Source organism: Hyla sarda, chromosome 6 (genome assembly GCF_029499605.1).
Source record: "Hyla sarda isolate aHylSar1 chromosome 6, aHylSar1.hap1, whole genome shotgun sequence".
Taxonomy (NCBI): Eukaryota; Metazoa; Chordata; class Amphibia; order Anura; family Hylidae; genus Hyla; species Hyla sarda.
Genome location: NC_079194.1, coordinates 38312415 through 38337206, shown reverse-complemented (window position 1 = coordinate 38337206; position 24792 = coordinate 38312415). Strand labels below are relative to the sequence as shown.

At 41.2% G+C, this 24792-nt stretch overlaps 1 protein-coding gene across 1 annotated transcript in view; it reads left to right on the top strand.

The window, feature by feature from the left end:
• Positions 1-24792, top strand: part of LOC130275494 (coagulation factor XIII B chain-like) — a 429154-nt gene that overhangs the window by 254813 nt on the left and 149549 nt on the right. The window contains exon 5 of the mRNA XM_056523540.1: positions 15092-15274. Coding sequence (XP_056379515.1) covers positions 15092-15274 — 183 coding nt within the window. The remainder of the gene's footprint in view (positions 1-15091; positions 15275-24792) is intronic.

The following is a 24792-nucleotide window of genomic DNA, read 5'->3' as shown; positions in this document are numbered from 1 at the left end:
GGGGTACTCCGCCCCCAGATATCTTATCCCCTATCCAAAGGATAGGGGATAACATGTCTGAACGCTGTGGTCCCACCGCTGGGAACTCCCGCGATCTCTCCTGCAGCACCCCGTTCCTCAGCTGCACGGAGTGAGGATTACTCCGTGGCAGATGACGGGTGATAAAAGGGGACAGCGTATTGGGACATCACTGCTCGGCCCCCTCGGGACATCACACACAGCCATGAATTCACGATACTCCGTCCCCTGTGTTGCCCCTCATCAGTCACAGAGCAATCCTCGCTCTGTGCAGCCGAGGAACGGGGGTGCTGGAGGAGAGATCATGGGATTGTTGGATACAGGATAAGATGTCACCTCTGAAATATATATTTTTTTCGTTTCAATCAGTTTTTATTAGGTGTTTGTTGCAGAAAATTATTACAGAGCAACAAGAACAGTAACAGTAAATAACTACAGGGGAACAACAACATCCACAACCTTTCAGGAGTAAACACCTGAGTTACAATAACATCGACAATTGTAATTGTATGCAGCAAGAGTTAATACATCAAGCAGCAGGGAATGGGAACACATTTATATGACTATTCGGCCCTCCATCCATTCCATAGTCAGGTTAAACCTCAAAGTGAGAAGAGCAGCTCCACATATACCACTCTCGATTGAATTTAGAGATTGATGATCCTTCGTTGAGAGCTATCAATTTTCCATATTTATATGCTAGGTTGATCAAGGCGACAACCTCGCTAAGTAAAGGCGGGGCAGTCTCCTTCCAATGGCGGGTTATAACCAATTTAGATATGACTAGGATCTTGCAGATCAGTGGCCTTAGGTCTACAGGAAATTCTTGAATTCCAACAAGAAGCAAGGCTAATTTGGGAGTTAGCTCCGACAGTGGGGCATAAATAGAGCGTAAGATTTGTGCTATAGCTACCCAATAGGTAGACGATTTCGGGCAGAACCAAAGTATATGAGAAATAGAACCTTTCGAATCACAATTTCTCCAACAGATAGGGGAGGTGGAAGGGAACATGGCATGTAAGCGTGTGGGAGGGTAATACCAACAAAACCTGGTTTTCAGGGCTGCTTCCATTTGCGACACACTTCTGAGAGACTTATAAATCCAGTTTGCCGCCTGAGTCCACTCCTCCGGTGTGATAACTACAGCCAATTCATTAGAACATCTAGTGTAAGGCTTTTTGTCATATGGCAAGGGCTGTGTGTCTAATAAACTATATATTGGTTTGAGTCCTTTGGTGTTGAGACTAAAAAGACGTAATAAGTCATCAGAAAAATACCAAGTTTTACCTGCTAAAGATCTTAAATAGTGCCGTGTCTGCAAATATTTGTAAAACTCCACGGAGGAGATACCATAGAGGTCACAAATAGCAGAGAAGGTGAGTAAGTGGTCCCCATCAAACAATTGTGTGATTTTGGTAAGGCCCCTCTCCACCCATGTATGTAGCTGTATGCCCGGAATACACTGGGTCAGAATAAGAAACGGTGTACATAATGGAAAGGAGCTATGGTAGTGTGTGATGGACCTATGGAAGCCGGACCAACAGATAAGGCCTGCCTTAGTGAGGGGGGATAAGGTAGTAGGCAGGGGTATTCCCCATAGTGGAAAGAATAGAATGATCCCCGGTGTCTTAGCCTCACCCAGGTAACTCTCAATCTGTAACCATGGCATATTAACATCCGACCAAAATGCTTTTAGCTGTGCAATCAAGGTGGCTTGATAATATCGCTTTAGGTCAGGAAGGCCCAATCCTCCTCTTGTGTTTTCTCTGACCATTAATGATCTAGCTACCCTCGGTTTCCTTGATCCCCAAATATAATGAGACAGTATACTTTGAGCCTTCATAAAGAAGCAAGACGGTAGTTGTATTGGTATGGTTCTATAGAGGTATAACAGTTTGGGTAGTAACAGCATCTTAAATGCAGCAATCCGTCCCAGCCAGGAAACCTCATATCTGCCCAATCTGTCTAAGTCACTTTGTAGATTATGTAAAAAAGGGTTATAATTATGTTTATAAAGTAACGTAAATGAACGGGTCAGCTTAATTCCCAGATATGTGATCGTATCAGATCGCCAATCTAATTTGTAGTTACTGGAGAGATGTTGGTAAGTTGTGTCAGAGACATGTAAGGGAAGGACTTGGGACTTGGATTTGTTCAATTTGTAAAAGGACACTTCCCCGAACCTGGACAATAGATCTAACGTATGTGGCAGGGAGTTCTCAGGGTCAGTCAGTGTGAGGATCACGTTATCAGCATATATATTTTTTTCAACGAAGGTTTTGTTCTGGTGTTTTTGTAGGCAAAAAAATGCCAGAAAAGCTGGCACAAAATTTCCCTGCATTTTTTCTGGTGTTTTTTTCTGGCATTTCTACCTTTGTGTGGAAATTGCAGTTTTCAGCTTGTTTGTTTTTTGCGGAATTTCATTGGCTACCACGAATAAAAGATGCAGAAATTATATGGTCAGGATGCAGGACTAAGTAGGGAACGAAATTCAAATTTTTTTCAAATGAAATTTTATTTGATTTTGAAGATCAGAAGGGTTTTTGCGAGTGAGCAGGGAATTGGACGAGTCAGGAGCAAGAAAAAAAGAGGGATTAGATTTAGTTTTTTTATTTTATACATTTCTATTAAATTTTTATGAATAATATTGTTAGGTGACAAATGTATTTGTAGCTTATTCTTTTTTTCAGCTATAATATGTCTAATGTGTGGTATTAACATTTACATGATATTTCAGCTCTCATTTTTCAAATCTGCCGCTTCAGACAATTGAATAAAATAATGTCAAATCGATGCTAATTGATTTTAGAATGTTGAGGGACTTGGGGTTAACCACAAGACTGTAATTCAATCAGCATCCTTCCTTTTATGGAGTTACCAGTTGACCTGTATTTTATTCACTTGCCTGAGGCACATTTGAGCTGAAATGGCAAGATAATGATAATATAACACATTCCACATATTAGAATTGTATTAAAAAAATTATAAAAATTGAGAAACAGATTTGTCCGCTGACCAAATTTATTATTAATACATATTTTACTATAAATAGCTAAAATGTGCACACGTCCAGAGAGCATCTTTCTAAACTGTCTAACTTATTTCCTTGAATTGTCTATACTAGTTTTATATTTTCCAACTATAATTTTTAAGGAGAACATTGTTGTTTCTGTGTCATCTGTGTCATCCAACTTCCGGATGCTGCGAGCGGAGCTCCGGAAAGTTGGGCAGTGGAGAACCCCTTTACAGGGGTACTCCGGTGGAAACCTTTTTTTTTCTTAAATCAACTGGTCCAAGAAAGTTATACAGATTTGTAAATTACCATAGGAGATGGTGCGGCAATGTGTGAGTGTACTGGAAGTAGGATGGCGAGCGGGAACAAGTGTAGTCGTGTTGCCTCAGGTGGTGCTCAGATATAATAAGCAATTTTCACAGTGTCCATGAAGAAGAAAGAAGAAATATCGGCACTCACCAGTGTGGCTGTAAAGTCTTCTTTATTGAGACATACTCACGGTAGGGGTACAGAAGAGAGGGATGGTGGGGGGACAAGTGGTGGCGACCGAGCTCCTGTTTTGCACGCCTAGCGTGCTTCGTCCGGCCATAACCCATGTTACCTGTGACTGCTATTTATACAAGTGAACCAAGTGCTCTACCTATCACGCACCTGGTCGCCTCTCAAGTGATCAGGTGACATGGTAGGGAAGGGAGTGTGTTAAAAGCAAAGCTTATATTAGAAGCATGATGAGATCTCTGTCCTGTCATTTATTATTGTGAGCTTCTTTTACATGGGCCTGCAGACGAAACGCTCCTGGCTTACCGGCGCGTATAGTATAGAAATGTTCCCTAATGCGCATCTGGAGCTGGCGTTTCGTCTGCCCAATATAGAAGAAGCCACAAGGATATATTATTGCATAAAAAACATTCTTAGTGCAACAGGTAATAAGTTCTTGGATAGTATGGAAAACTGATCCTAGCCTGACATGTTTAGTTTCCCAACAATATCTGCACTGATTGCAGTTTTTACACTGGTAGTTGCCTTTGGGTGTAATATCGCTAAGCCATGTCTCTTTTTGTTCTAGTTTACTACTGCTCTTATTGTTCCTTTTTAATTTGTCACCTATGGTGACATTTTTCCTATATGTAATGTAAGGTTTAGTTTCTGCTCTTTTTTTCAGATCCTCGTCGGCTTCTATTAGGAACCAATTCTTGCGTATCGCTCGCTCTATCACAGGATTCTTAGGAGTATTCTGGAAAACAACGGTAAATCTCTCTTTTGGAATTTCTGCATTATGAAATGAATTCTTATCTTTTAATAGATCTTTCCTGTTTACCTTTTCTGCTTTGTTTTTTTCTACAGTGATTTATTATTTCTTCTGGGTACTTGTGCTCTTTTAACCTGTTCGTTAACTCATTTGCCTGTGTCACATAAGTACTTTCTTTGCTATTATTTCTTTTAAAGCGAATAAATTGCCCATATGGAAAATCATTTTTAGTCATTATCCTATGCGAGCTGTTGAAATGCAGCAATGTGTTTTTAGCTACTGACTTTCTATATTTTTCCGTTGTTATATGACCCTCTTCTATTATAAGTTTTAAATCTAAAAACTCTAAGGTTTCACCACCATAATTATTAGTAAAATGCATATTCTCTGTGTTATTGTTTAAGTATGATGTAAATTCATTGAACATAGTTTTTGTGCCAGTCCACACGAGTATAATATCGTTAACATAACGATAATACATTTTTATGAAGGGAAGATATGGATTTGTTGTGCTATATATATACCGATTTTCAAAGTTGCTCAGAAATATATTTGCATAGGTACAGGAGACCGGTGTCCCCATCGGTCTACCATTGTTCACCATGCATAAAAGTACTATTATTGTGGACGAATGCAAGACCCTCTGTGACAAAGACTATCATGTTTTCGGTGGTGTTTGCATACACGAGAGACTCCTTCACTGCCCGTATACCCGCACCATGGGGGATGCGGGTATACAGGCTAGTGACGTCTATAGAGCATAGACTACCTTCCTTCTCAACATGTACTTCATTCAAGATTTGAAGAAGATGTTTGGTATCCTTAAAGGGGTTATCCAGGAAAAAAAAAGTTTTATATATCAACTGGCTCCAGAAAGTTAAACAGATTTGTAAATTACTTCTATTAAAAAATCTTAATCCTTTCAGTACTTATGAGCTTCTGAAGTTGAGTTCTTTTCTGTCTAAGTGCTCTCTGATGACACGTGTCTCGGGAACCGCCCAGTTTAGAAGAAAATCTCCATAGCAAACCTCTTCTAAACTGGGCGGTTCCCGAGTCACGTGTAATCAGAGAGCACTTAGACAGAAAAGAACAACCTTAACTTCAGCAGCTCATAAGTACTGAAAGGATTAAGATTTTTTAATAGAAGTAACTTACAAATCTGTTTAACGTTCTGGAGGCAGTTGATATATATATATATATATATATATATATATATATATATAAAAAAGTTTTTTCCTGGATAACCCCTTTAACATGTGACAATATAGATGTTTGAAGCGGGCTGAGTACCCAATCTAGGTATTGAGATAGAAATTTGGTTGCTGAGCCGATCCAGGCCACGATTGGTCTGCCCGGGGGTCGGCTCACCGACTTGTGGACTTTGGGTAGGTGATACCACCGTGCTGGTTTTGCAATATCAGGTAATAATCTTTTGGCATTTTTTTCTGATATAACTTTTTTAGCAACATATTTGAGTAAGAATGACTTTAAATTATTCAGAATCTTAGGGGTTGGATCGGCCGACAAGGGGATGTATGTTGCAGTGTCAGCCAACTGTCTCACAGTTTCTTCTTCATATTCTGCTGTGCATTGCACTACAACACTACCCCCCTTGTCGGCACAAAACTATTCTCCTTTCCAGGGTTAACAGAAGACTCCTTGTCATCTCCAAATCCTGTAGCTAACATCGTTATGCATTCTCTGTCTGTCTTATCGGTGTCAGGAGGGAAGAACCCCAGGGGACCTACACAAACGCGATTGTCACTCTCACATATCTGCTGACTACATTTAGGTTTATTAGAAAAGAACGTATGCAAGCTAATTTCTCGGTTGGCCCGTGCTAAGTCAATTTCAAAAGTCATCTCATTGAAACATTCTGTAAGTCCATAATTTAGACCTTGGGTGAGGAGGGATAGAGTAGCTGAGTCCAGTGGGTCAGCTGTGAGGTTGATGACATTGGAGTTTAACTCTTGTTCCTCCAAGTCACGGTTCTCTTCTTCTTTTGTTCTTGTATTGGTGGATCCTGGTCTATTTTTCTTTGCCTTTGTCTTCCTCTTCTAATTATTTTTCTAAAGGGACTGCTCCATTTTTATTATTAGACGTTTGTTCAGATTGTATTTGCGTTTCTTTTTGCCTTTTGCGTTTTGCGTTTTTCTCTGTTGCATTAGAATGGCTTGTGACAGGGTTGCTATGGTATTTTTCTTTATTTGCTGTTTTAGATTTGTAGCTTCTAGCTTTTTGATTGCTCAATTTGCTCCCAGGGTTTTTATTCTGCCAGATAAACTCTTGATTGTTATCATAGTCCCTTTTGTCTCTGACAAATTTGTCTCTTTTTTTGATTTTTAAATCATCTTGCAGTGGTAGCAGTTTTTCTTTTAGTTTCTCCAGAAAAGTATTGGCTTGATCAGGCGGAGACCTTTTTATGTACTCCAGTTTAGCTTCCTGTAACTGTCCTGTGATTTTATTGTGCTCAATACGATTGCGTGTGAGGACTATGTGGAGCAATTTGATGGCATGCTCGTGATGAGCCTGAGTCCATGCTTGGACGAAAATGCCATCCTCCTGAAAAATAGCCGGTTGTTTAAACATGCGTAGACCTCTCGGGACTCTGTCGCACTGTACGTAAGACTGCAATGAATGGACTGTCCAGAAGAAAGCAATCTCCTTCTCTGAGAGTGTCGTGATTTGGTATTCCAGAGTCTTCAGACTGATAACTTCTATGTCTTCCTTGAGATTGCAGTCAAGGAAATATCCCCCCACATCCTCTCTTCCTGTGAGTATAGCTGCATCTAGTTGTTCCAACATAACGTGCTCATCCGTTTCCATTGCTTCCAGGTGTATTTCGCTCTTGCTGACTGGCAGGTCAGCTGCGCGTGCTCTGCACTATTAAGGATGAAGATAGGCAGCAATTCACATAGGAGATGGTGCGGCACTGTGTGAGTGTACTGGAAGTAGGATGGCAAGTGGGAACAAGTGTAGGCGTGTTGCCTCAGGTAGTGCTCAGATATAATAAGCAATGTTCACAGTGTCCATGAAGAAGTGTGGCTGTAAAGTCTTCTTTATATTATGGCCAGACGAAGCATGCTAGGCATGCGAAACAGGAGCTCGGTCGCCACCACTTGTCCCCCCACCACCTCTCTCTTCTGGACCCCTACCGTGAGTATGTCTCAATAAAGAAGACTTTACAGCCACACTGGTGAGTGCTGATATTTCTTCTTTCTTCTTCATGGACACTGTGAACATTGCTTATTATATCTGAGCACCACCTGAGGCAACACGTCTACACTTGTTCACACTCGCCATCCTACTTCCAGTACACTCACGCAGTGCCGCACCATCTCCTATGTGAATTGCTACCTATCTTCATCCTTAATAGTGCAGAGCACGCGCAGCTGACCTGCCAGTCAGCAAGAGCGAAATACACCTGGAAGCAATGGAAACGGATGAGCACGTTATGTTGGGACAACTAGATGCAGCTATACTCACAGGAAGAGAGGACATGGGGGGATATTTCTGCAATCTCAAGGAAGACATAGAAGTTATCAGTCTGAAGACTCTGGAACACCGAATCACGACACTCTCAGAGAAGGAGATTGCTTCCTTCTGGACAGTCCATTCATTGCAGTCTTACGTACAGTGCGACAGAGTCCCGAGAGGTCTACGCATGTTTAAACAACCGGCTATTTTTCAGGAGGATGGCATTTTCGTCCAAGCATGGACTCAGGCTCATCACGAGCATGCCATCAAATTGCTCCACATAGTCCTCACACGCAATCGTATTGAGCACAATAAAATCACAGGACAGTTACAAGAAGCTAAACTGGAGTACATAAAAAGGTCTCCGCCTGATCAAGCCAATACTTTTCTTAAGAAACTAAAAGAAAAACTGCTACCACTGCAAGATGATTTAAAAATCAAGAAAAGAGACAAATTTGTCAGAGACAAAAGGGACTATGATAACAATCAAGAGTTTATCTGGCAGAATAAAAACCCTGGGAGCAAATTGAGCAATCAAAAAGCTAGAAGCTACAAATCTAAAACAGCAAATAAAGAAAAATACTATAGCAACCCTGTCACATGCCATTCTAATGCAACAGAGAAAAAAAAACACAAAAAGAAACACAAATACAATCTGAACAAACGTCTAACAATAAAAATGGAGCAGTCCCTTTAGAATAAGAATTAGAAGAGGAAGACAAAGGGCAAAGAAAAATAGACCAGGATCCACCAATACAAGAACAAAAGAAGAAGAGAACCGCAACTTGGAGGAACAAGAGTTAAACTCACAGCAGACCCACTGGACTCAGCTACTCTATCCCTCCTCACCAAAGGTCTAAATTATGGACTTACAGAATGTTTCATTGAGACGACTTTTGAAATCGACTTAGCACGGGCCACCCGAGAAATTAGCTTGCATAAGTTCTTTTCTAATAAAATTAAATGTAGTCAGCAGATATGTGAGAGTGACAATCGCGTTTGTGTAGGTCCCCTGGGGTTCTTCCCTCCTGACACCGATAAGACAGACAGAGAATACATAATAATGTTAGCTACAGGATTTGGAGATGACAAGGAGTCTACTGTTAACCCTGGAAAGGAGAATAGTTTTTTCAATAAAGGGAAAAAGTCTAAATTTACTCCACCAGTGACACAAGGCAGCTGTATAAACTCCTTTGTCGAGGCAGTAATGAGAGACGCAAAAGCCATGATATATCCTAGCCCCATCATAAATCTCTCCAGTCAAGAGGCACAGGCATTAAAGAAATTAGAGAAAAGGGAGGACCTTACTATAATTCGTGCCGACAAGGGGGGTAGTGTTGTAGTGCAATACACAGCAGAATATGAAGAAGAAGCTGTGAGACAGTTGGCTGACACTGCAACATACATCCCCTTGTCTGCCGATCCAACCCCTAAGATTCTGAATAATTTAAAGCCATTCTTACACAAATATGTTGCTAAAAAAGTTATATCAGAAATAAATGCCGAAAGATTATTACCTGATATTGCAAAACCAGCACGGTGGTATCACCTACCCAAAGTCCACAAGTCGGGCAGACCAATCGTGGCCGGGATCGGCTCAGCGACCGACTTTCTATCTCAATACCTAGATTGGGTACTCAGCCCGCTTCAAACATCTATATTGTCACATGTTAAGGATACCAAACATCTTCTTCAAATCTTGAATGAAGTACATGTTGTGGAGGAAGGTAGTCTATGCTCGATAGACGTCACTAGCCTGTATACCCGTATCCCCCATGGTGCGGGTATACGGGCAGTGAAGGAGTCTCTCGTGTATGCAAACACCACTGAAAACATGATCGACTTTGTCACAGAGCGTCTTGCGTTCGTCCTCAATAATAGTACTTTTATGCATGGTGAACAATGGTACAAACAGGAGACCGGTACCCCAATGGGGACACCGGTCTCCTGTACCTATGCAAATATATTTCTGAGCAACTTTGAAAATCGGTATATATATATATATAGTACAACAAATCCATAAAATCTCTTATCGTTATGTCAACGATATTATACTCGTGTGGACTGGCACAAAAACTTTGTTCAATGAATTTACATCATACTTAAACAATAACACAGAGAATATGCATTTTACTAATAATTATGGTGGTGAAATCTTAGAGTTTTTAGATTTAAAACTCATAATAGAAGAGGGTCATATAACAACGGAAAACTATAGTAGCTAAAAACACATTGCTGCATTTCAACAGCTAGCATAGGATAATGACTAAAAAGAATATTCCATGTGGGCAATTTATTCGCCTTAAAAGAAATAATAGCAAAGAAAGTACTTTTGTGACACAGGCAAATGAGTTAATGAACAGGTTAAAAGAGCATAAGTATCCAGAAGAAATAATAAATCACTGTAGAAAAAAAGCAGAAAAGGTAAACAGGAAAGATCTATTAAAAGATAAGAATCCATTTCATAGTGCAATTCAAAAAGAGAGATTTACCTTTGTTTTCCAGAATACTCCTATGAATCCTGTGATAGAGCGAGCGATACGCAGGAATTGGTTCCTAATAGAAGCCGACGAGGATCTGAAAAAAAGAGCAGAAACTAAACCTTACATTACATATAGGAAAAATGTCACCATAGGTGACAAATTAAAAAGGAACAATAAGAGCAGTAGTAAACTAGAACAAAAAGAGACATGGCTTAGCGATATTACACCCAAAGGCAACTACCAGTGTAAAAACTGCAATCAGTGCAGATATTGCTGGGAAACTAAACATGTCAGGCTAGGATCAGTTTTCCATACTATCCAAGAACTTATTACCTGTTGCACTAAGAATGTTTTTTATGCAATAATATATCCTTGTGGCTTCTTCTATATTGGGCAGACGAAACGCCAGCTCCAGATGTGCATTAGGGAACATTTCTATACTATACGCGCCGGTAAGCCAGGAGCGTCTCTTCTGCAGGCCCATGTAAAAGAAGCTCACAATAATAACCCAGATGTTTTATGCTTTGTAGGCATAGAAAGAGTGTCATGTAATAAATATGAATGAATGAATTAGAAATTATTACGGTCAGAGACACTATGGATTATTAAATCCAATGCCACAGGCAACATAGGGTTAAATGACAGGACGAAGCTCTCATCATGCTTCTAATATAACCTTTGCTTTTTACACACTCCCTTACCTACCACGTCACCTGATCACTTGAGAGGCGACCAGGTGCGTGATAGGTAGAGCACTTGGTTCACTTGTATAAATAGCAGTCACAGGTAACATGGGTTATGGCCGGACGAAGCACGCTAGGCGTGCGAAACAGGTGCTCAGTCGCCACCACTTGTCCCCCCACCACCCCTCTCTTCTGTACCCCTACCGTGAGTATGTCTCAATAAAGAAGACTTTACAGCCACACTGGTGGGTGCCGATATTTCTTCTTTCTTCTTCATGGAGATTTGTAAATTATTTTTATTAAAAAATCTTAATCCTTCTAGTACTTATTAGCTGCTAAATACTACAGAGGAAATTATTTTCTTTTTGGAAAACAGAGCTCTCTGCTGACATCATGATCACAGAGCTCTCTGCTGATATTTCTGTCCATTTAAAGAATTGTCCAGAGTAGAAGAAATCCCCATACCAAACATATGCTGCTCTGGACAGTTAAAGGGGTACTCCGCCCCCAGACATCTTATCCCCTATCCAAAGGATAGGGGATAAGATGTCAGATCGCCGGGGTCCCGCTGCTGGGGACCCCGGGGATCGCTGCTGCAGCACCCCGCTATCATTACTGCGCAGAGCGAGATTGCTCTTAACGTAATGACGGGCAATACTGGGGCCGGAGCATCATTACGTCACGGCTCCGCCCCTTGTGATGTCACGTCCCGCCCCCGTCAATACAAGTCCCCTGCCATAGACTTGCATTAAGGGGACGGGCCGTGATGTCATGAGGGGCGGAGCCATGACGTCACGCTGCTCCGGCCCCTGTATCGCCCGTCATTACGCACAGACCGAACTCGCTCTGTGCAGTAATGATGGCGGGGTGCCGCAGCTGTGATCCCCGGGGTCCCCAGCAGCGGGACCACGGCGATCTAACATCTTATCCCCTATCCTTTGGATAGGGGATAAGATGCCAGAGGCGGAGTACCCCTTTAACCTCTTCAGGACACAGGGCGTATGGATACGCCCTGCATTCAGAGTCCTTAAGGACTGAGGGCGTATCCATACGCCCGTGGGAAATCCGGTCCCCACCGCTAGCCAGTTGGGGACCGGAGCTGGATGCCTGATGAAATCTTTCAGCAGGCACCCTGGCACATCGCCCAGGGGGGTCCTGAGACCCCCCCATGTCGGCGATTGGAGAAAATCGCATGTCAGTTCAGACATGCGATTTTCTCCAATTCCGGGCTGATCGGGTCTCTGGTGACCCGATCACCCAGAAAATAGGGCTGATCGGAGTTGTCAGCAACAGCCCCGATCAGCCTAAAGTATAGGAGTGAGGTCGCAAAGCTGCGATCTACTCCTATCCCCTGCCATTACTCAGAACGGAGTTCTGACCAATGGCAGCGCAGGACAGGGGGTTGCCATGGCAACACCCCGTTCTGCCCGCCCCTGGATGTCGAGGGGCTCTGGAAAGAAGATGGAGGCCGTACCTGCAGGAGAAGATGCCTGGGGACCTGGGATCTTCGCTGGAGCCTGCAGAATCGACAGTGGGGGCGGGGGGGGGGGGAATTGAAAGTGAAAGTAAATCGATCTTTACTGTGGCAACCACTAGGGGGGCAAAACTGCAACTCCCAGCATGCCCAGAGAGCCAAAGGCTGTCTGGGCATGCTGGGAGTTGTAGTTTTGCAACATCTGGAGGGTCACAGTTTGGAGACCACTGTTACAGTGGTGCCCAAACAGTAGCCCTCCAGATGTTGCCAAACTACAACTCTCAGCATGCCTCGACTGCCCAGGCATGCTGGGAGTTGTAGTTCTGTAACATCTGTCCCTTCAGATTTAGCAATTTTCATGACATTTTTGAAAATTGCTGCTCTACTTTGAAGCCCTTTTTTTCAAAAAGCAAAAGTATGTCCATTTTATAATGCCAACATAAAGTGTACATATTGTGTTTGTGAAGAAAAATAAAATGTATTTGGAATATCCATTTTCCTTACAATTAGAGAGCTTCAAAGTTAGAAAAATGCAAAATTTTCCAAATTTTCATGAAATTTGGGGATTTTTCACCAAAAAAGGATGCAATTAACGCTGAAAATTTACCACCAAAATAAAGTAGAATATGTCACGAAAAAACAATCTCAGAATCAGAATATTCGGTAAAAGTGTTTTCGTGTTATTAATTTGTAAAGTGACGGTGGTCAGAATTACGAAAAAGGGCTCAGTCCTTAAGGTGAAAAAGGGCTGCGTCCTTAAGGGGTTAATTAGTTTTTGATAATGGTTAGGAGTTGTTTCCAGGATAGTTTCTAAATTGATAAGATGTAAATCATTACTGTCATTATTATTAGTGTTGAGCGGCATGGGCCATATTCGAATTCGCGAATATTCGCGAATATATGGACGAATATTCGCCATATTCGCGAATATTCGCATAGTCATAATATTCTCAATTTATTTTCGCATATTCGAATATTCGCGTGTGCGAAAATTAACATATGCGAAAATTTGCATATACAAAATTAACATAGGAGAATATTCGCATATGTGAAAATTAGCATATGCTAATTTTCGCATATGCGAAAATTCGCACACCAGTCTCACACAGTAGTATTAGAGCCTTCTTACACCACACAAGCTGGAAGCAGAGAGGGATGATCACTGTGATGTGTACTGTGAAAAAAAAAAAAAAAAAAAAAACGAATATTCGTAATTACGAATATATAGCGCTATATTCGCGAATATTCGCGAATTCGCGAATATGCGATATTCGCAAATAAAATTCGAATTGCGAATATTCGCGAGCAACACTAATTATTATGTACACTAGAAAAATGATGGGATACACTATGTAATAAGAAGTTGTTTTTAATATTGGATCTGTGTTTGCACATATGTGATCGCACTGTTTGAATCTATGAGTACAGATCATGTATTGAGGACTAAGTGAATCCTCCAGATATACAGTGTTAATGAATAACAAAGGGCTATTGCACTAACTGTTTTTAAAGTGTGTAGTAATATAAAGAATAATGCTCATGGGTAGTTTTTAAAGGTTATATGGGAGAAAGGGTATTTTTGGATTGCCCAAAAGGGTGATCTATAGCTATCCATTGTAAGGCGATGCAATAGTGGCAAAGATACAGTGTAGCGATCTGCACTGTTGTTCTTCCTTGGTCCTGTTCTTTTCCTTAGGCTGATGTATTGTAGATATTTCTTTATTTCTCAATAGATTTGCGATCTAAGTGTAAAAAAAAAATAAAAACCACTCGCAAAAACTCCAATGTTAAAACCCACATGGTTTTTTGCGGCATTTTTTTCACTCTCATAGAGATCTATGGGAAATAAAATGCCACGATTTTCATGAAAAAATCCCATAGTCTCATTATGAGGGCATTTTTGAAAATCATTCACTGAGTCCAAAAAAGCCAAAAAAATACCAAAAGGATGAGAAAAAAAAATGTCAAACTGAAAAAGCACAATTTCCATATTGACTTGCAGCTAAGATTTGGCTGCAGCAGAATGGGCATTTTTTTTTTTTTTTTGTGGACGTCGGGCCCTCATACCACCCTCATGGAGTCTGTTTCTGACCATTTGAGTGGACACATGCACATGCACTGTCTCCTGTTAGCGCCTCCATACTCTGGACACTGAGCTGACAGACACAGCAAACCTTCTTGCCACAGTTCGCATTGATGTGCCATTCTGGATGAGCTGCACTACCTGAGCCACTTTGTGTGGGTTGTAGACTCCGCCTCATGCTACCACTAGAGTGAAAAGTGACCAAAACATTAGCCAGGAAGCATATGAACGGATAAGTGGTCTGTGGTAACAAACTGCAGAACTACTACTTTTTTGGGGGTGTCTTGCTGATTGCCTATAATTTCCTCCTGTTGTCTGTTCCATTTACACAACATCATGTGAAATTGATTGTCAATGAGTGCTGCTTCCTGAGTGGACAGTGTGATTTCACAGAAGTGTCAATGCTTGGAGTTACATTGTGTTGTTTAAGTGTTCCCTTTATGTTTGAGCAGTGTAGTACCAGAAGAATACTGCAGCTGCTAAAGAAATGCTGACATGTCTGTACATTAAAGTATGGGACTACAAAGAGAAAACCAAAACTAAAATGATTTATTATATTATGAAATGATTATATTTAATTAGTAATTTACTTCATTATCTCTTATTTTCAGGGACCGGTGCGCAGTGTGGTCCACCACCAGTTGTACAATATGGAGACACCATAAGCTTTAACAAACCTTTCTATAGATCTGGTGAATCTGTGGAATATAAATGCCCAGAATATTATATTCTTAAAGGAAACAGGGTTGTGAGATGTTTAAATGGCGTCTGGGATGAAGCACCAGTTTGTCTAGGTATGTCCATTATACTTCATTACAGTGTGTGCACAAATGACGTAAAGGAAAGAAAATCTGATCAGTATTAGGATTATAATGCACAGAGGAAATGTTCTTTATACTCAGGGCTGGAGGGTTTGAAGCAGCAGAGCCAGGGCTAGCAACATACACAGAAAAAGCATTGTAGTGAATCAAGAGTCAAAGGTGGAGCCATTCAGTTATTGAGCTTTTTGTGGTCATGACCATGAAAATAGTATATTCATACAAATAGGGACTATGGCAAGTCATTGTATGATTTCTACTGTGTGTTCACACAAAAAAGAATTATTCATCTATCTATCATCTATATTCATGGGGAAATTGAGGTAGAGATGTGTACTGTCCTTCCTTACCTTTCCTTGCAGCTCAATATATCAAACAAAATGTGTATCACAAGCTAACTAGCTAACTTGTTTTCACATGTGCCATTGGACGCATGAGTATGACAGATATTATTTAGCATCTACCTAGTATGGGACACAGTTTCATGTAACACTAGCTCTGCATTGATTGGTTATATTGATTGTGAGGAGATTCCTGATTGGCAAGCAGATGTAATTATTTGTAAGTCAGATGGCTCTCTGCCCTTTCGTGTCCGATGACGTCATTCGCACATGCGCAGAAGATCCTGTACAGAGATAAACAATCTACGCATGCACAATCAGCTGACAGTAGGATCGTACCAAGAATGTATCGGAGCAGGGATGCACCTGCACAGTAAGTTGCCACTACTATAATAAAATAATATATTATAAATACTATAATAAAGTGTATAGGTAATGTCACACACATCATTTTCATTGAATAAACATAACTGTGGTAAGTATAAAAAGTAGAACCCAGGACCACTTAATAAATTGCTACAATTAATTCTACACTCTTTTACCCCAGAATAAAGTCCAAGTAGTGGACTGGTACATAAACTGTACTGACGTAATATTATAAGTTAGTGGGACTTACAGGACAATTTATACTCTAATTACACCCTAAACAATATGTAAATAACAGTCCCACATAATTTACATGCTGACATATCTGACCCAGGGGCGTATCCAGAGTCGAGTCTCGGGAGGGGCACTATTAGAGTATTTTGTATTGGCGGACAGAAAATAAGATTACGGAACTTACAATATTATTAAATGTATCATGCAGTCCTAACCTTTTTTAAGACTCTTAGGCCATGCTCACGTGTCAGAATAATAATCAAATATACCAATTGCCACAGAATGGGAAAGTGCTAAAGAAGTTTTTACCATTTAAAACTACAGCTCCCAGTATGACCTAAGCAGTGGTAAGGGGATGCTGGGAGTTGTTGTTTCACCCATCATTACTGCAGAACTTACAAGTAACTCCAGCTCTGATGGGACATAGTGAGGAGAATACAGAATGATATCAGTGATTACAGGTGACGTCTTCTCTATAGTGAGGAGAATGCACAATAATATCAGTGATTACAGGTGACGTCTTCTCTATAGTGAGGAGAATACACTATGATATCAGTGATTACAGGTGACGTCTTCTCTATAGTGAGGAGAATACACAATGATATCAGTGACTACAGGTGACGTCTTCTCTATAGTGAGAAGAATACACAATGATATCAGTGACTACAGGTGACATCTTCTCTATAGTGAGGAGGATACACAATGATATCAGTGATTACAGGTGACGTCTGCTCTATAGTCTTTCCTTATTTAATTCAGATGGTACATACCGCCAGGATTTGTTCCCGCTAAATCTTCTCTCTGCAGAACTTGATGCCCAGACGTCTCCTCACTATGTCATCGCATTCTGATCCTCTATATGAAAACAATAATTATTATAATACTGCCAAACACTGTATTCTTTGAATATAATACTGGCACACACCCTCTGAATATAATTCTGACACACTGTACCCCCTGAATATACAACACACTGTATCCTCTGAATATAATACCGCCATACACTGTACCCTCTGAATATAATACCGCCATACACTGTACCCTCTGAATATAATAATATCACACACTGCACCCTCTGAATATAATACTATCACACATTGCACCCTCTTAATATAATGCTATCACACACTGCACCCTCTGAATATAATACTATCACACACTGCACCCTCTTAATATAATGCTATCACACACTGTACCCACTGAATATAATACTACCACACACTGCACCCTCTGAATATAATACTACCACTCACTGCACCCTCTTAATATAATGCTATCACACACTGCACCCTCTGAATATAATACTATCACACACTGCACCCTCTTAATATAATGCTATCACACACTGTACCCAGCTTCTCGCATATGTTTCTCGCGCAGCTTCCTGGTTTAGTGGCTGTAACTGACTAAGTACTCGCGCACGTCCCTTTGCGCATTCGGACTGCGCATGCGTCCGTACCGGACGTTCGGGAGTCTATCAGTTAGCGCAGGATTAATGGCGCACATACGTGGACACTTCCGGCACCAATAAGGAGTTTAGAAGTATGAATGGACTCTGCTGGTTGGTCAAGAATGCTGTCAATCAAGTGAATATAGCAGGATGCATCCTGGTCTAAATTCTATTGGCTAGGAAGCGATCAATCAATAGTTTGCATGGGATTGTGACCAATGAGATGTCATGATAATACAGGAAGTGACATGTTTCAATGATGTCAGAGACAGGAGGTTATTTAAACCCCTGTAAGGCTTGTTTGCACGCCATTTGCCTCTTAGCCCTTGATAAAGCCACAGCCTGTGGCGAAACGTCGGGCGGGCGGGCAATGTGTTAGATTTTTATTTGTCTCACACTATAGATTGTGGACTGCAGCCACAATCTATCTTTTCAATTCAACTAATATAGCATGCAGTGTCATGCCAATCAATGGATTATGGATCAATATGTGTGAGGTTATTTTAATCTTGGCTCATTAAACGTTAAGTTTTATATTGGGTGGGAAATTTAGGGTCTTAGTGACCGCTTAGCGGTCGAATGTTAATAATATTGGATTTACCCTCCACTCATAGGTTCCCTTTGTTGCATTCCCTAAAAACGTACCACCCCAGAAATTCCTCATAATATACACTATACTTCTGAAAGGCAAAACACTCTGTGCCTTCACATATAGTAATAATGCCCCATCTTGTGCCCCTACATATAATAATTATGACCTGTCCTGTTCCCCCCACATAATAATAATGCCCTCTGTGCTGTGCCCCTCACATATAATGCTCCTGTCATGTGCCCAACACATATAATGCCCCCTGTGCTGTGCCCTTCACATATATAATGCCCCTATTCTTTGCCCCTCACATATAATGCCCCCATCATGCGTCCCGCACATATAATGCCCCCTGCGGTGTGCCCCTCACATATAATGCCCCCTGTGATGTGCCCCTCACATATAATGCCCCCATTATGCGCCCCTCACATATAATGCCCACCTCACATATAATGCCCCCTGTGCTGTCCCCTCAGGGGGCATTATATATGAGGGGCACAGCACAGGGGGGATTATATGTTTGGGGCACATGACAGGAGCATTATATGTGAGGGACAAAGCACAGGGGGCATTATATGTGAGGTGCGCATGATGGGGGCATTATATATGAGGGGCGCATGATGGGGGCATTATATGTGAGGGGCACAGCACAGGGGGCATTATGTGTGTGGGTCACAGCACAGGGGGCAATATATGTGAGGGGCACAGCACAGGGGGCAATATATGTGAGGGGCACAGCACAGGGGGCATTATATGTGAGGGGCACAGCACAGGGGGACATTATATGATATAATGCCCCCTGTTCTGTGCCACACACATATAACACCCCCTGTGCCCCACACATATAATTTATATGTGTGGCACAGCACAGGGGGCATTATGTGAAAGGCACAGCACATGGGACATTATATGTGAAGGGCACAGGACAGGGGGCCCTCTGTCATGTGCTCTTCACATATAATGCCCCCTGTGCTTTGCCCTTCAGCCCCTCATTAAATATTGTCATCGCGCCGGCCATTAGTGGATTGCGTCCCCGCAGCTCACACGCTGTGTACTCACAGCGTGTGTGAAAGGTTAGAGAATGGTGGAGCGGGAGCTTACAGCTTCGGCTCCACCATGCTAGGGAGCGGGGGGAAGAAATCTCGGGGGGGGGGGGGGGCAATTGCCCCGTTGCCCCCCCTGGATCCGCCACTGATCTGACCTGAAGAGAAGTGCTTCAAGACATAGCATAATGTCAACAAATCCACATCTTGTTGAAGTATGCAGTCCATATAGAGAAAAGTCACACAGGCAAGGTCAGTATAAAACATCCTGAACATCATTGGAAATTCCCATAGTTTGATCTGTATATTCATCAAAGGTATCAATGCACCGGATCTTATTCTGTGATGTTCCCTCTGCCCCAATTTTTGTCACGATTGTCGATCTATCACTGTCACATGCCCTGTGGTATGCCCTTTTAAAATATCTTTAAGGGTAACTCCCTTGTCCAATGCTACAATAGAGCTCCTGACTCTCTTCTAAGAACAGAGTTCATATTGGAGTAATTTTGTTTCGCTCTCAAGTATTGTTCAATTGGCATACTTCTCCTAAATGACCCTGAATGCCAGCTTTGCAGCAATGCGTTTGCTGATATCAGTCTCCTAAAAATTATTGTCTGCAGACTCATAATCTCATCAACAAAAATGTGTAAGTAGAGGAAGATAATTGCATGCCCTCTGATCTCAAAGGTAAAGAACATGGTTAAATACTGAAACAAAATAAGAGAAAAGTAGACCCATCACCATCGTTGAAAATGAGGATGTCATCTATGTTACGTCCCCAAAAAATAGTGATCAGTGAATAAACTCAAAGCATCCACAAAAACAATCATGTCCTCCCACCACCCTGAAAATAAATTAGCATAACCAGGTGTGCAGAAAGCCCCCATGGCAGCGCTCTATGTCTGATGATAGTAAGTGACATTAAAGGGGTATTCTAGACTTAGACATCTTATCCCCTATCCAAAGGATAGGGGGCAAGATGTCTGATCACTAGGGCCCCGCCGCTGGGACCCCCACGATCTCTGTGCAACCCCCAGCATTCTGTGCTGGCCGCTGCTACCAAGACGTGACATCACGGCCATGGCTCCTCGTTACGTTACACCCCAAACGTTACACCACAAACCCTCCATTCATGTCTATGGGAGGAGGCGTCATATAGGGGATAAGATGTCTAAGGCCAGAATACCCCATAACCTGTTAAGGACTCATGACATACCGGTACATCATGAGGCCGCTCCCGTTGTATATCGCGGGGCCGGGGCCAGGGCCATAGCGGGTCGGGCCCGGCCTCTAACAACGGCCGGGACCCGTGGCTAATAGCTCGCGGCATTGATCGCAGCGTTCAAAGTTGATTGCCGTGTCTAAAGTGAAACTATAACGTTGCCAGTTAGCGCAGGGAGCTGTTCAGGATCGCCGCGGACAGCCGGAGGGTCCCTACCTGACTCCATGCTGTCCTATCGACGAATGACTGCTTAGTGCCTGAGATTCAGGCATGAACAGTCAAGCAGCAGAATTACCGATCAATGGTTTCCTATGAGAAGCCACTGATCAATGTAAAAGATCAGTGTGTGCAGTATTATAGTCCCCTATGGGAGCTATAACACTGCAAAAAAAAAGTGCAAAAAAAGTGAATAAAGATCATTTAACCCCTTCCCTAATAAAAGTTTGAATCACCCCCCTTTTCCCATTAAAAAAAAAAACTGTGTAAATAAACATAAACATATGTGGTATCACTGCATGCGGAAATGTCCGAATTATAAAAATATATCACGGTCAATGGCGTATGCGCAAAAAAATTCCAAAGTTCAAAATAGCATATTTTTGGTCACTTTTTATATCATGAAAAAATGAATAAAAATATATCAAAAAGTCCGCTAAAAACTTCAGATCACGGCGCAAAAAATTAGACGTCATACCGCCCCATATACAAAAAAATTAAAAAGTTATAGGGGTCAGAAGATGGCAATTTTAAATGTATACATTTTCCTGCATCTAGTTATGATTTTTTCCAGAAGTACGACAAAATTAAACCTATATAAGTAGGGTATCATTTTAATTGTATGGACCTACAGAATAAAGAGAAGGTGTAATTTTTACCAAAAAATTTACTGTGTAGAAACGGAAGCCCCCAAAATTACAAAATGACATTTTTTTTTCAATTTTGTCTCACAATGATTTCTTTTCTGTTTCACCGTAGACTTTTGGGTAAAATGACTGACGTCATTACAAATTAGAATTGGTGGCACAAAAAATAAGCCATCATATGGATTTTTTGGTGCAAAATTTAAAGAGTTATGACTTTTTAAAGGTAAGGAGGAAAAGACGAAAATGCAAAAACGGAAAAACCCTGGGTCCTTTAGGGGTTAAAAAAGAAATTAATGAAGAAAATAATTAAGAAAATTAGAATTACAACAAATTCCAAAATTGAACAAATTAATTCATTGTGATCAGTGAAGTAAGTGCTCCTAGTGCTTAGAAGTGCTTAATAGCTCTAAGGCCTAATTCATGTTGGAACTTGCTATATAAGCTTTCTACATCTAGACTGGCCAAAATCATATGAGGTCTTGCATTTGAATCAAGGTTTCTTTGGGGTTGTGTAAATGTGACGGCAAAGAGATGAAGAAAGGCGCAAAAACATAATAAAAGTTCACACTAGCCCCTTGTGTCAAACAATCATTGCCTGAAACAATGGCTGTCCCCTAACGGGGTTGATGGATTTATGTGTCTTGGGTAAAGGCTAGAAGATGGCTATAGTGGGGTGAGGCCTAAACATTTACTTAAATTCCTGTTCAGAAATTAACAATTTATCTTTGGCATTTAACAACAACTTCCTGTTGTCCTCCAGATACTGTTTAGTTGAGTCACTAAGGAGGATTTCACACTTGTCCCTATATGAAAGGAAGCTCAATAACATCTCAATATATCGAGAGCGATCTAAGATTACAACGTTACTGCCTTTATCTGAGGGCTTAACGACTAAAGAGTCATAAACTCTCAGATTGTCCAAAGCTCGTTGCTCAATCTGAGAGCTAATGACTCATTAGTGCCAGTCCACTTGGACTTTATTCTGGGATTGATAAGAGTGTTAATTAATTGTAGCAATTTCTGGCCGTTCCAATTTTTATACTTACCAGTTATTTTTATTCAATGTAAATTATGTGTGTGACAATGCCTATACACTCTAATATACTAGTGTACTCTAATGGAAAACTTTTTTTTTTTTTTAAATCAACTGGTGCCAAAAAGTTAAACACATTTGTAAATTACTTCTATTAAAAGTTCTTAATCCTTACAGTACATATTAGTGGCTGTATGCTACAGTGGAAATTATTTTCTTTTTGGATTTCACAGTGCTCTCTGCTGACACCTCTGTCCATTTTAGGACCTGTTCAGAGCAGCATATGTTTGCTATGGGGATTTTCTACTGCTCTGGACAGTTCCTGAGATGGACAGATGTGTCAGCAGAGTGCACTGTGGTCATGACAGAAAAGTAATTCCAAAAAGAAAAGAATTTCCTCTGTAGTATACAGCCGCAAATAAGTACTGGCAGGATTAAGATTTTTTTTAATAGAAGTAATTTACAAATCTGTTTACCTTTCTGGCATCAGTTGATTTAAAAAAAAAAGTTTTCCACCGGGGTACCCCTTTAACCCCTTAAGGACGCAGGGTTTTTCAGTTTTTGCATTTTTGTTTTATCCTCCTTACCTTTTAAAAATCATAACCCTTTCAATTTTCCACCTATTTCCACCAATTCTACTTTGCAGTGACATTAGTAATTTTATCCAAAAATCCACGGAGAAACGGAAAAAAAAATCATTGTGCGCCAAAATCGAAGAAAAAACGCCATTTTGTAATTTTTGGGGGCTTCCTTTTCTATGCAGTGCATGTTTCGGTAAAAAAGACACAATTTCATTATTCTGTAAGTCCATACGGTTAAAATGGTACCCTACTTATATAGGTTTCATTTTGTTGTACTTCTGGAAAAAATCATAACTACAATCAGGAAAATTTATACGTTTAAAAATGTCATCTTCTGACCCCTATAACTTTTTTATTTTTCCACCTTCAGGGTGGTATGAGGGCTCATTTTTGCACCGTGAAGTTTTTATCGGTACCGTTTTTGTTTTGATCTGACTTTTTGATCACTTTTTATTTATTTTTTTAATGGTATAAAAAGTGACCAAATTATGCTTTTTTGAACTTTTGAATTTTTTTTCGTGTATGCCATTGACTGTGCGGTTTAATTAATTATATATTTTTATAGTTCGGACATTTACGCACGCAGTGATACCACATATGTTTATTTTTATTTACACTGTTTTATTTTTTTAATGGGAAAAGGGGGGGATTCAAACTTTTATTAAGGAAGGGGTTAAATGATCTTTATTAACACTTTTTTAACTTTTTTTTTTTGCAATGTTATAGGTCCCACTGCACACACTGATCTTCTACACAGATCACTGGCGTGTATTAAGACGCCTGTGATCAGTGTTATCGGCGCGTGACTGCTCCTGCCTGGATCTCAGGCACGGAGCAGTTATTGGCCGATCGGACACCGAGGAGGCAGGTAAGGTCCCTCCCGGTGTCCTGTAAGCTGTTCGGGACACCGCGATTTCATCGCGGCGGTCCTGAACAGCCCGACTGAGCAGCCGGGATACTTTCACTTTCACTTCAGATGCAGCTTTGATGGCCGCGTCTGAAGGGTTAATACAGGGCATCACCGTGATTGGTGATGTCCTGTATTAGCCGCGGGTCCTGGCCGTTGATGGCAACCGGGACCGACCCGAATATCGTGGGAGCCAGCAGAGGACGTAAATATATGTCCTTTGTCGTTAAGGGGTTAATGAGCATGTGCAGGAAGTTTATCTCTGTATGGGAGCTGCTGAACATGCGCAAGTGACGTCATCAGACGCTCAGCAGAAGAGCATCATCGGATGCATAATAATGACAGATATTAGTTATCATCTAAGTAGTAGTGGGACGCAATTTGATGACATGTAACACAAGCACATTGTTTGGTCATACCGATCATGGTAATGATTGTGAAGAGATTCCTGATTGGCAAGTAGAGTAAATGTAATTATTTGTAAATTGGATGGTTACTGGCACTCCAGTGTTTGGGCGGGTGCCATTTATGAGGTAGAAGTCTATACATAGGCCAGTTTAGAGGTGCGACCAGTCGGTGCAGATATTTCTCCTGATAGAGTCGGCTCTAGCATTAGGCCGCCTTAGTCCTCGTGCTGGTGGGGGCATCGCTCTGCCTTCCACGAGCTGGGTAAGGCCAAAAAGAACAGAGTCGCCGGCAGACAGGGCCGGTAATGTGAAGAAAATCATTAGTATATGCAGAGAGGAAGGGAGATAAAGAACTTGCACCATGTTTCCCCCTATCTCTGCCAGTGAAGTGATGACACCTCTGATTGATGGAGGAAATTTTCCTCTGGAGCACTGCTCAGCTGCACGGAGCACATGGA